General features: G+C 38.7%; 2 protein-coding genes across 3 annotated transcripts in view; one reads left to right on the forward strand and one right to left on the reverse strand.

Annotated features, from left to right (window-relative positions):
* Positions 1 to 1,394: 1,394 nt before the first annotated feature.
* Positions 1,395 to 4,781, forward strand: LOC119074322. The gene is made up of 4 exons (XM_037180397.1): positions 1,395 to 1,707; positions 1,780 to 2,571; positions 2,636 to 2,676; positions 2,820 to 4,781. The coding sequence occupies exons 1-4, from the start codon at positions 1,508 to 1,510 to the stop codon at positions 4,742 to 4,744; spliced, it is 2,958 nt and encodes a 985-aa protein (XP_037036292.1). The 5' UTR covers positions 1,395 to 1,507; the 3' UTR covers positions 4,745 to 4,781.
* A 5,731-nt stretch (positions 4,782 to 10,512) lies between these two features.
* Positions 10,513 to 13,506, reverse strand: part of LOC119074328 (O-acyltransferase like protein) — a 32,948-nt gene continuing 29,954 nt past the window's right edge. For both annotated transcript variants that reach the window (XM_037180409.1, XM_037180408.1), the window contains 4 exons: positions 12,035 to 12,114; positions 11,749 to 11,974; positions 11,356 to 11,673; positions 10,513 to 11,284 (listed from right to left, as the gene is read on the reverse strand). In XM_037180409.1, coding sequence (XP_037036304.1) covers positions 11,156 to 11,284; positions 11,356 to 11,673; positions 11,749 to 11,974; positions 12,035 to 12,114 — 753 coding nt within the window. In that variant the 3' untranslated portion in view covers positions 10,513 to 11,155. The remainder of the gene's footprint in view (positions 11,285 to 11,355; positions 11,674 to 11,748; positions 11,975 to 12,034; positions 12,115 to 13,506) is intronic.

Below are 13,506 nucleotides of genomic sequence, written 5' to 3' on the forward strand. Positions count from 1 at the left end.
TGCCTTTAATAATGAGTCTCCACCTAGTTTAATGGCTTCCACTGGAACACCATCTTCTCCGGGAGACTTTTTGTTTTTCATCTCGGCTACTGCAGCTTTGACTTCATCAACAGTTATGTCGGGCATATCCTCCGATCCCACGTTTCTTATTATTGGTCTATCTTCGGTTTCTTCCGTTGGGCTCTGTCTTGCTGAAGAAAACAAATTCTCATAAAATTCTGTTGCAATGTTTAATATCGCATTTCGATCCGTTTGAATCGTTCCTGTTTTGTCTCGTAATTTGAAGATTTCTTTTTTGGCGTTTGTCATTTTTCTCCGTAGGACTTTCATATTGCAGTTAGCTTCAATTATGTTTTGAGCCAATTGGACATTATATTTTCTTTCATCTGATCTCCTTGCTTTGTTGATACTTTTAGACAGGTTCCGGTATTCCACCGAATCTCGTCCTCCGTTTTTTACCAACTCTGCTCTGCTTGCGATCAGGTCTAATGTTTCTCTGCTGAGTTTTGATTCTTTCCCTTGGACGGATTTGCATTTGGATTTCATGAAACCCATTATTGTATCGACGATTTTGGTATTCAATTCGTCCAATGTTTCACATTGATTGTTGACGTTATCTAATTCGGCAGTCATTTTCGTAGCAAATTCTTCATTTTGTGTGTAAAGCCGTTGTACGTCAATCCTTTCACTTTTCTGAACTAGTTGTGATCTTTGAAATCTGGTATTTAACGTGACTCTTGCACGAACCATTCGGTGATCACTACCGGTTGAAAAATTGTTTAGGACCGTAACGTTCTTAACGGTTGACTTACAGCCAGTTATGATGTAATCGATCTCATTTTTCGTTACACCATCTGCACTAGCCCAAGTCCATTTCCGTTGAGGCTTTCCTGCAAAAAATGAATTCATTGCGTACAAATTGTGTTGCTGTAAGAAGTTGAGTAAAGTATTTCCACGCTCATTTCTTCGAACTTGACCTTACTTTTGTCGATAGCAATTGGGGAAAAAAAGAATTTTGAAAAAAGGTTGTGATTTGCTCAAGCTAGAGGGGTCACGGACAGACGGACGGACGAATAATAAATAAATTCAATTTCCACTCCGTTTGCGTGACAGTTCTTTTGTTCTATTTTACAACTGTCATGTAAACGGAGGCTAAACGGAGTGCTCTTTTTAAGTGGAAACTATACTTTATGAATAAAATTCTGCAAAAGGTATCAACAAGTTTTCCTCACATTTTGTAGAAGGTACAAACAACCCTTTCCCGCAACACTTGCGAGAAGCGTTGAGTTGGAAGAAGAAAACGTAAAATTAGACCTTGTGTGGACTGCACAGTGTTAGAAAATAAATGAACATGAAAGTCTCAAAAGTAGGCATATTCAATTCCCTGTAAATTCACCACTGTGTTGTGTTGTCAACGATGGTTCGAATATTTGATATGAAATGCGAGATTTGTGTCTTTGCTAAACTTTGGGCTTTGCTGAAAGTTTTCCTTTTTTGAAATCAATCGATGGCACCATGCACTTTTTTCAAATTAGAAAATTCAACCGGAACTGTTCGAGCCCAAAGTATTCGATTTTGTAAAATTTTTGTCAAAGTTAGTTCAGCAAAATCCTCAGTAATGGCCTTGAACAAGAATATGAACAGCAAAATTATGGATCTCATGATGGACTTGGTGAACCAGCGAGATGGCAGTATAGGACCACAAAAGTATCTACCGCAAAATTTGTTGTTTTATTCATATTATGATATCTGACTGATTTGGTTCAAACTTCCTTCAAGTTTTACTGTTTATTTGGCAAAAACAACGACGGAGAACAAGAAGATAAACAACCGATCAATAGAATCTGAGAATGTGTCCCATCGACCTCAGAATTTAAGTGAACGATCTCCACAAAATTCGACTTCAGAAGCCAGAGGTAAAATTCCTCGCCTATCACGGAAGAGTACACATCAGCCAAACGAGCACCTCGTTCGTCAATTGAATGTAGCCAGGAATGCTACCACGCATTCATCACAATTACCACTCACCCTTGAACATCCAAATGATTTCGTGCCACCGAAAATTGTTCCCATTCGAAAAACTGATCCTAGACAAATTGCCGCTAAAATTGAATCACAGCGCTCTAACGTCCGGCTAACATCTGCTGAAAGGGAAGCGCTGATTTCGAGAATTCTGACTAATGAATTGGAGATCCAATCAAAGCTGGCTGCACAAGCAAAGGAAATTTTTTCATCGCCAAAAACTGAGCCTTTTCAACGGCAAACCGTACCATCGAAACAACGCAAAAATAACGATGAACCAGTGGCCTCGCTCATGGAAAAGCGATTACAAATTGAATCTATTCGCGCCGCTCAAGAACGATTACTATTCTCTCCGACATCCGCAGTTCAACGAGAAACTCGAGTTGTACCACCGACTTTCGATATCACTTCTGATAGCACAACACCTACAGAAAAGAATAGACTCAATCATGACACAAGTCGATCACGACCCAGACTGCCAGTTGGAAGTCAAACCAGACAGGCCCACCAAAACTTTGGAAGAGCGCTCACACCCATTCCAGAGACTAGGTAACAATTCAGCCCCTATTCATGTTTCATTGTTGATCAAAAAAATAAATAATTTACTCCAAAGTGAGCCTCGAGATTCTGCAAGGGATAAACGGAATTCTAAAGGTATTAAATGAATCCATAGACAGAGAGCCTACCTGATTTTTTGGTCAAAAAATTTCCACTGCTTTTCGAACTTCATTTAATTTTCACGTTGGCTCTCCGTCTACGGGAAAGAATAGAAAACTGAAATGAAATTTGATTCTCAGGGAACAATAGAAACGATATGGAGTCTATATTAGGCAAGGAAAAAAGGCGACAACAACATATGGAATCTAGACTGCCCAGCGAATTGATTCAGGACATTGAAACGAGTTTACTGCTCCAGTGCAGTGATGAATCAGATTCTCTAGAAGATCTAGTCATAAAAGATTTCGCCATTCGTATCGCAGCATCCGAAGCAGATCCTGCTACTAGTTCACTGCCAGTTACTGAACAAGTGATACTAGAAAGCAACAAACTAAAAGAAATGATCGAGTCGGTCAAAGACAGGTTTCAGATTAAAGTTGCCAGAGATAAATTTGCAGAACGAGACAAACAGAATAAACGGCCACCAGATACTCGAATGAAAGTTCCAGCTCAAGGCATAGTTGAACATAACGGAAACAAGTCACAAACGCTCAGTCCAACTCCTAAGAATGATAAAACACCTTCCACTCGTACGAAACCAGTCAACATTCTTGATTCGCATAATTGGGGAAATGTTGCATTGCCGCAACCGCTTTTTACCGATGATGTCTCCATTGGACCTAGTAACAGCGGCATGGACGAAACTGTCCTCAGTGAAAGAGACATGCAATTCGACGATCTTTTCGGTGTAGACAATGTGTCAGAACCTGTAAGTCTCAGGGACATACCGCAGCATCAACCACCGCTAAACAATGGCATAATTGGTCAGAGTCAACGAAACACCGAACCATTTCCTGATTCGATTGGAAATATTGAAGATCTGGAAAGTCCACGATTCAGTGACCTTCCATCGGATGTATCTGTTCCCAGCATTCGAGAGAAGTACGAGAGACTAGAAGATTTGGAAGATCCACAACATAGTCCTGACGAAACTACGAGAGGTAGATCAAATGCATTGAAACAACCTCAAATCAATATCGAAAGTCCGAAACATCGAAATGGAATAGAGTTAGCTGTTGTTGAAACGGAACATGAAAAGGACATTGCAAAATTGAAGGAACTGATCGATAGTGGCGCACTGACATCATCGATTATGAATGAGCGATTCGAAGAGGGTGTGTTGGATCTCTTGTTAAGACAAACCGATAGTTTGTGGGATCCCGTTGATGGCATTCCAATCATCTACTTCATTCCTAGCCGAAATTACGAGCGCGGGCTCTTAGACACATCAATTAAAGAGTCGAATCTGGGATCGCCTTTGATAAAGCAACCGGAGGATAAATTGCCGGAGTTTATGGCATCGCTGGAAAACGAGTGGACTACGAACATCGAAAAGAATGATGACGACGCTGGAATAGACGATAATAATATTGACTTTGTCGAAAACGACGAAAGCGTGCTACTTCCTGGAATACCCAAGTTTTCGTACAAACCAGCACCGGAATATCTTTACCGGAAAACGAATATCATGGACAGTAAAGACGAATCGGTGGATGATTATGACATACTTGACGACCAAGAAATGAATTTCGATGATTTGATCGACAATGCAGCCGAACCGACGTATGACTTTCAAAAGGCTAAAATTATGGACGATCTGGAAATCAAAATGAGAATAATTCGTCGAATGGCTGAAAAACGTACCGTAGCATCTGAGCATTTGAGACTGCCACGAAACGTTGGAATAGGAACAGATAAATCGTCACCAAACAATCCATCAGCCAAACAAAGCACTCAAAATCAATGGGAGCCGGTAAGAAATCCAGTTAAAATTCGTAAATCGGTTAGCTTTGCTAACAGTTTGCAAGATATTGAAGCTTCAAAGCATGATGAAAATGTAAGAGGCAATGATAAATCGGCTGCAGCATCACAGAAAAATATTCCTGAATCTAGTGAAATCAAAAGATGGACAACCCTTACCATGGCAGAAGTTAAGGATTTAATTGAACATGCTCGATTAGCTCAGGCTAAACGTGCGGCCACTAAAAACAGTCGTATCCAGTAAGTGATGAACAGGGAGTGAATAAAAATGCCATTAATAACTGTGATTGGTAACGATTGTTTGAAATTTTGTCTACTTGTCGATTCACCACCAAATGGCTGATAGAGGAAAAAGATCAGATTCCAATACTAGGTCGTCCGCTAACACAAAGGAGTGTGCAAATTGAAAAAGAATTGATTTTATGATCTGTATAGAATGCTGACCCAAAAAAACCCTAAGGGGTAAAAGTGTGACGCAAGTCCCTGTTTCTACTTACAAAATAACTGATATCGCTGAGGGTGACGCATTCTGCGCCTCAACGCAAAAGTGTTATCAACAAACAATTGATTGATTGAAACTATTTTAGAAAGAAATAAAAAAAAAATCGTCACAAAATTTAGGAACCAACCTCGGAACACCTCACTTATATCGAAAATAACCCAATTCCATCGAAAAATCCGACGGAAGTTAAGAAGTGCCAGAGGAATCATCTCTCATCCCAAAATTTAGGAACCAACCTCGGAACACCTCACTTATATCGAAAATAATCCGAATCCATCGAAAAATCCGATGGAAGTTAAGAAGTGCCAGAGGAATCATCTCTCATCCCAAAATTTAGGAACCAACCTTGGAACACCTCACTTATATCGAAAATAATCCAAATTCATCGAAAAATCCGATGGAAGTTAAGAAGTGCCAGAGGAATCATCTTCTTCTTCTTCTTCTTTTTCAGCCTGTTTCTATCCACTGCTGGATGTAGGCCTCTCCAACTTCTTTCCATTTCGTACGATCCATTGCCATTTGCTGCCAGTTTGTACCTGCAATATTCTTAATTCCGTTTGTCCATCTCTCTGGTGGTCTACCTATAGCTCGTCTTTTATATGGTCGCCAGTTCATGATCTTTTTGGTCCAACGTTCGAGGAATCATCTCTCATCCCAAAATTTAGGAACCAACCTTGGAACACCTCACTTATATCGAAAATAATCCAAATCCTTCGAAAAATCCGATGGAAGTTAAGAAATGCCAGAGGAATCATCTCTCATCCCAAAATTTAGGAACCAACCTCGGAACACCTCACTTATATCGAAAATAACCCAATTCCATCGAAAAATCCGACGGAAGTTAAGAAGTGCCAGAGGAATCATCTCTCATCCCAAAATTTAGGAACCAACCTTGGAACACCTCACTTATATCGAAAATAATCCAAATCCATCGAAAAATCCGATGGAAGTTAAGAAGTGCCAGTGGAATCATCTCTCATCCCAAAATTTAGGAACCAACCTTGGAACACCTCACTTATATCGAAAATAACCCAATTCCATCGAAAAATCCGATGGAAGTTAAGAAGTGCCAGAGGAATCATCTCTCATCCCAAAATTTAGGAACCAACCTTGGAACACCTCACTTATATCGAAAATAATCCAAATCCATCGAAAAATCCGATGGAAGTTAAGAAGTGCCAGAGGAATCATCTCTCATCCCAAAATTTAGGAACCAACCTTGGAACACCTCACTTATATCGAAAATAATCCAAATCCTTCGAAAAATCCGATGGAAGTTAAGAAGTGCCAGAGGAATCATCTCTCATCCCAAAATTTAGGAACCAACCTTGGAACACCTCACTTATATCGAAAATAATCCAAATCCATCGAAAAATCCGATGGAAGTTAAGAAATGCCAGAGGAATCATCTCTCATCCCAAAATTTAGGAACCAACCTCGGAACACCTCACTTATATCGAAAATAACCCAATTCCATCGAAAAATCCGACGGAAGTTAAGAAGTGCCAGAGGAATCATGTCTCATCCCAAAATTTAGGAACCAACCTTGGAACACCTCACTTATATCGAAAATAATCCAAATCCATCGAAAAATCCGATGGAAGTTAAGAAGTGCCAGAGGAATCATCTCTCATCCCAAAATTTAGGAACCAACCTTGGAACACCTCACTTATATCGAAAATAATCCAAATCCTTCGAAAAATCCGATGGAAGTTAAGAAGTGCCAGAGGAATCATCTCTCATCCCAAAATTTAGGAACCAACCTTGGAACACCTCACTTATATCGAAAATAATCCAAATCCATCGAAAAATCCGATGGAAGTTGAGAAGTGCCAGAGGAATCATCTGTCATCCCAAAATTTAGGAACCAACCTCGGAACACCTCACTTATATCGAAAATAACCCAATTCCATCGAAAAATCCGACGGAAGTTGAGAAGTGCCAGAGGAATCATCTCTCATCCCAAAATTTAGGAACCAACCTCGGAACACCTCACTTATATCGAAAATAACCCAATTCCATCGAAAAATCCGACGGAAGTTAAGAAGTGCAGAGGAATCATCTCTCATCCCAAAATTTAGGAACCAACCTTGGAACACATCATTCATGACGAATATAACCCAAATTCATCAAAACACTTTTTCCACTGTGCCGTCCTTGACAACTTTTTTCTTTTTCCTTCCAGCCCAAGCCACTTCTTTCCAAGCGATTCTCAGCATTTTTGAATAATAATGGCGTTTTCAGCGAAGATTAATGTTGAGGTGCTTTCTCCATTAGAGTACCGCGACTGTGGGTCGTGAACCTGAACAACCAAAAATTTAATTATTGTCCAAATATGCAAAGGTGGTGGTATACAGTTTCAGATACAAATTTTGGACAGGTTATGGGCCCAGACGACGTGGAATACTGGGAGAGAAAATTACAAAATAGTAAAGCACAAATTTGTGATAAATGACGGGATGGTGATTTACAAGTAGAAATGTACATTTGGAAGTTACAATTGGAATAGTCGATTGAAAAAAAAAATGCAGAATGCGAGGTTTCATTGGAATTTACGGGGGAAATAATGTTTTTGTACTTGAAGACTGAAATTCGACGGATTAGGACACGCATTCTACGATCGAAAAGTTTAATTTTTCTGTACGTCTCAGAGAGAGTTTTTTGCGGCCAAGAAAGTACTTTCTCGAACGCCCTCTCCGGCCGAAAATGGATTTTGTTGCTTTGTTGTTGAAATGGCTGTAGAGTGATCTCCATGTTAATGGTGTTGTGGTTTCGTCTCATTTCAGTTTTAAAGTCCAAAAATCGTCGTTTGTGACTCGTGATGAAAGCTGAATTTTTCAGTACACGTCGTAAGCTTGTCCTAACGAGGCGGAGCCGAGGACAAGCTTACGACTAGTACCGAAAAATTCTACTTTTCATCACTCGTAACAAAATGTACTATTATTGGGCAAGAATATGAAACAGAAATTAAGGAAAATTTTGGCACGTGCCAAATCGTAATACACGTGCTAGGAAGTCTTACAACGATAACGGTATTCCCTCATTACGATAGTTACAATCGATAAATTCAGAGAAGAATTAACATTTTATTATACGTATCAGAGCCTAATATTTGGGAATCGTTTTTGAGAATTTTTGGGAATTTAGGGAATTTTAGGGAATTTTGGGAATTAATTCCCAAAAATTCCCTAAAATTCCCAAAAAATTTCTTTTCTTTGCATTTTTATAATTAAATGATCGTAAAAGATCAGGAAAAGTTCAAAAACCTTTAAAAACGATGAACAAGCAAAAAAAATGGATTTTTTTTGAATTTTAGTGAACTTTTGAGAATTGGTTCCCAAATATTATGCTCTGAAGGATATAATTCTCGTCGATGTACTCGCACCAGCCAGGGCGTATACTCTACTTGTTGGTCTCTCCAAAGCCGACATTAGTACAACACTACAATAATTTAAGAGCAATCTACACTCCGACCTCCTATGAAATACATTTTTGATGATAACTTTTTATTCGAATTATTTTTGAAAAAAGTGGCCTCATCGTTTGGTGCCAGAACATATATGGTTTCGTTCGCTACTGGAATTGTCCAGATTGATGTAGTGTAGAGACGGAGAAATTCAGAATCGGCCGAGGTGTAAGGCAGGGTGTAGCTTATGCTACAACAGTTAAGTGAAAAGGCAAGCAAAGTTGGCCTCAAGATGAACTTATCGAAAACAAAAGTCATGACCAACATCGGGGACGATAGAGAGATCAAAATTGGTGACACTGTCATTGAACGAGTCGACAGCTATGTATATCTAGGACATAAACTGAAGTTAGGTCTGGACAACCAAACTGCAGAAATAAGACGTAGGATTGGTCTTGCATGGGCAGCGTTCGGAAAACTCAGACTAATTTTCAAATGCAAAATGAACAATAGTCTGAAACGCAAAGTTTCCGACACTTGTGTCCTTCCAGTGCTCACTTATGTAGCGGAAACGTTAACTTTAACAAAAGCATCCGAAGATAAATTGAGAGTGACACAAAGAGCCATGGAACGGAGTATGCTCGGAATAACACTCAGAGACAGAATGACGAATAAATGGATTCGACAACAAACCAGGGTCGTTGATGTCATGGAAAGAATATTGCAGGTACAAACTGGCAGCAAATGGCAACGGATCGTACAAAATGGAAAGAAGTTGGAGAGGCCTACATCCAGCAGTGGATAGAAACAGGCTGAAAAAGAAGAAGAAGAAGAAGAAGAAGACTGCATCAATTTTGACAATAAACCGCGAGCCTTAGTCCATATTATTTATATTTCAATGAACACATCAAAAACACACTGAAAATGTATATTGATATTGGAAAAGTGGAATTTGAAATTCTTAATTTCAGTTTAAAAAGCCGCTCCAATTTTCAAAAAATCTCGCGCTTTCGTGACTTAACAAATTGGGATGTTTTATTTGTTGACAGTTTGTTTTAATTGTGATCACCAACCAAAAAACCAACACTAACAAACAAAATATTCCTATCAGCTGACAGATACGTAATATCACATTTCGATTCTTTAGAGTTTCCGTACGTGAGTTCATCATGGCAGTGATTTTTTTAATTAATTTCTATGAAAAAATATAAAAAGTGTTCATAACAAAACTAAACTTTTATTAAAAAAGGCTCGCGGTTTATTCTGGTGGCTATCGAAACTTTATATGTTGTGGCACCAAACGATGAAACCACTTTTTTCAAAAAAATATTCTAATAAGAAGTTATCATCGAAAATGTTTTTCATAGAAGGTCGGAGTGTAGACTGCTCTTAAAATAATTATTTTTTAGTTATAGCCGCAAAAAGGTATTCGGTACCCTCTGACATGCCTTTGTACTTGTACACTTTAACCGAAAATTTAAAAAAATGTTCGAAAAAAATGAAAGATACGATTCTCTAGAATTGAAGACGAATCTATCACTCCTTAAAATCGGAGACCACTTGTTCCCCTATCACCATCACCTCCAGTTTTGGCGATATGCCGCTTAAGCTCAATTTACTGAATATATTGAATGTTCTGAAATATTTGTTGTATTTTTTGGGAATTTTATGGAATTTTTGGGAATTTAGGAAATTTTTGGGAATTTAGGGAGATTTTGGAAATTTAGGTCATTTTTGGGAATTTTTGAGAATTTTAGGGAATTTTGTGAATTTTGGGAATTTAGAGAATTAATTCCCAAATATTAGGCTCTGATACGTATGCACTGGAAGCAGTGAAAGGGTTGCAGGAATGTTTTAAATAATTGAGGAACGATACTAGTAGTCTTGGGTGTAGCTGAAGCTATAGTTTAGCTACTATCTGTGGTAGAAGAAGTAGGGTATTCGATCTGAACTAGTTATTAGAAAGTGGATCTGGAAGTTAGATCGGAAGCTATGTTGTTGTGTTGCTCGAGTTTTTCCCGTTGGAATTTTAAATCAATTCTCGTCAAAATATTTCACCAAAAACGTTTTCTCAATTTTTAATGTTTTTTTTTTGTCGTTTTTATTATTATTTAAAAAGAAAACAAACAATCAAATATCACTCACAGTTTCGTTTCATTTGTGGTTAAAAATTCTATAAATAATCACGAACGCTACGACTATCATGTTTTTCGTTTAGCTTCTAGGGTTTTATATGTACAACGTTTTGGGCATTACAAAATTTCTAATTTAATTCAAAAGAAAATCGTAACGCAATTTCAATTTTTTTTTTTTTTTTAAATATTATGTGACTAAGGATTGAAGCGGAATGACTTCGACCCCCAGATAGGTAAAAAATGATCCAACAGCTTCACGCCGAGATCTGACAAAATCATTCCATTTGACCCTCGAGTCACGTCGGCTATTTTTACATCCGGCCAATCCAATAAGGTAGATTTCGATCAAAAAATAAATATTTTTTTCATCAAAATTAATTAAAGAGAAGAAGGAGGTCTGAAATAGGCTCATTTCGTTTCTGGGTAAAAAAAAAACTATTTTTGCTCTAAGAGCAGTGGACAACGAGAAGCTGATTCCGCTCGAAGGGCAATAATAGATAGCCAATGAAAAGTGGGACGAAAAGAGCCGTTTTCATCACTACCTTCCGGGGGCGGGTGGAAATCTTACGTTTTTCGACCGACTGGATATAAAATAATCTTAAGACATAAGAACTAAACTAAAAGTTTTTTTCGATTTGGTGTCATTATTTTGAGCATAGTTACCACTGGTGCTTCGAAGGAAAGCGAAACGATGAACGAGAGAATATATGATGCGACCACTTGACCGAAGAATGTGATTACCTACGACAGAATTGCGTAAAATCGTTTTTAAGTTCTTTGATCATTGATTTGTCGAGATCTTTTTCATTTACCATGGAATCCGATCCAAGATGAAGCGGTGCATCACTGTTCAAAGCTAGCAATCGAATAACAATCGGATGGACTAGATACGCACAATAGGTGACTCTAGAAAATGGATATATGCATGGAGCCGACAGCAATGTATTTATGTATCCACCATAGCCCGTTGAGCATGCAACAACGATCCATGCCAATGCTGCTGCCCAAGCCGAATGGCTCAGTGAACTGAACGCTGCCGCGTAAAATTGCGGTAGTTCGGTGTTGTACAAACCATAAATTAGATACAATAAAGTGGCAGCAGACAATATCCATCCGGTGATGATTGTTGGCTAGAATGGGAACCGGAAGTTAATTTTTTTTTCTCATTCCGTTGGTATAACACAACGCGTTCTCCGCAACATTACCATTCTCATGCGAATCTTGCAATTCGTTTTGAACAACAACCAGCCGACACACATTCCAATTAGATATGGTCCCAATCGTGTCCACGGTTTGTCGTAGATTTTGTCGAACAAAGCAAGAGGATCGTCACTGTTCGGGCTGTGATTGTATGAAAATGCTATGTAGCCCGTTGTCGCCCATGACGATAGCATAAACACCACTAACATGCTCAAGGCTACTTTGAAGTGTCTGTAGAGGTCAGGGATTCAGTCACGAACAACGGATATATTGAGTGATTGCCTAACTTACCGAACTGCAACGATCAAAATAACCGCTCCTATCACATAGAACTGGGTGTCGTCAGAGAGGTACCAGCTCCATAACATGCACTGAAAACAATATTGGAGCGGTCATCACATAGAGCTTCTACTGAATTTCTTCTAGACTGACTACTGACTGTCAGCTTGAATAAAGGTTAACCTGTCACAGACGGCAAGCATATCAACCGTTTTACTATTCAAACTATTACTTCATTTGATCGAAGATTTTCAGAGATTGATTTCAAAAATCTTTTACTTCATTTGTTTTGAACATGATTTTTGCTATTTAAGACCTCATCAGTCAGAGAAGAAGACTCCGAAGTTTCTGTTGGTAGTTTTAGCAACGACCAAAGAAATGAGCGTGGAAATACTTTACTCAACTTCTTACAGCAACACAATTTGTACGCAATGAATTCATTTTTTGCAGGAAAGCCTCAACGGAAATGGACTTGGGCTAGTGCAGATGGTGTAACGAAAAATGAGATCGATTACATCATAACTGGCTGTAAGTCAACCGTTAAGAACGTTACGGTCCTAAACAATTTTTCAACCGGTAGTGATCACCGAATGGTTCGTGCAAGAGTCACGTTAAATACCAGATTTCAAAGATCACAACTAGTTCAGAAAAGTGAAAGGATTGACGTACAACGGCTTTACACACAAAATGAAGAATTTGCTACGAAAATGACTGCCGAATTAGATAACGTCAACAATCAATGTGAAACATTGGACGAATTGAATACCAAAATCGTCGATACAATAATGGGTTTCATGAAATCCAAATGCAAATCCGTCCAAGGGAAAGAATCAAAACTCAGCAGAGAAACATTAGACCTGATCGCAAGCAGAGCAGAGTTGGTAAAAAACGGAGGACGAGATTCGGTGGAATACCGGAACCTGTCTAAAAGTATCAACAAAGCAAGGAGATCAGATGAAAGAAAATATAATGTCCAATTGGCTCAAAACATAATTGAAGCTAACTGCAATATGAAAGTCCTACGAAGAAAAATGACAAACGCCAAAAAAGAAATCTTCAAATTACGAGACAAAACAGGAACGATCCAAACGGATCGAAATGCGATATTAAACATTGCAACAGAATTTTATGAGAATTTGTTTTCTTCAGCAAGACAGAGCCCAACGGAAGAAACCGAAGATAGACCAATAATAAGAAACGTGGGATCGGAGGATATGCCCGACATAACTGTTGATGAAGTCAAAGCTGCAGTAGCCGAGATGAAAAACAAAAAGTCTCCCGGAGAAGATGGTGTTCCAGTGGAAGCCATTAAACTAGGTGGAGACTCATTATTAAAGGCAATCACGGCTTTGTTTAATCAATGTCTCCAATGGGAAGAAGTACCAGAAGCCTGGGAAAATGCGGTAATTACATTGCTGCATAAAAAAGGAGACATAACAAAGCTGGAAAATTACCGACCCATAAGCCTATTGTCAACACTCTAC

The sequence above is a fragment of the Bradysia coprophila genome, unplaced genomic scaffold, assembly GCF_014529535.1.
Source record: "Bradysia coprophila strain Holo2 unplaced genomic scaffold, BU_Bcop_v1 contig_151, whole genome shotgun sequence".
In the NCBI taxonomy this organism is placed as follows: Eukaryota; Metazoa; Arthropoda; class Insecta; order Diptera; family Sciaridae; genus Bradysia; species Bradysia coprophila.

What these genes read in the sequence shown, in the direction of transcription:
- LOC119074322 (XM_037180397.1), top strand. Translation starts at nt 1,508, where the DNA reads ATGGCACCATGCACTTTTTTCAAATTAGAAAATTCAACCGGAACTGTT. An exon ending in GGCAGTATAGGACCACAAAA is followed by an intron (nt 1,708 to 1,779) that starts GTATCTACCGCA and finishes ACTTCCTTCAAG; the next exon opens with TTTTACTGTTTATTTGGCAA. An exon ending in GGATAAACGGAATTCTAAAG is followed by an intron (nt 2,677 to 2,819) that starts GTATTAAATGAA and finishes TTTGATTCTCAG; the next exon opens with GGAACAATAGAAACGATATG.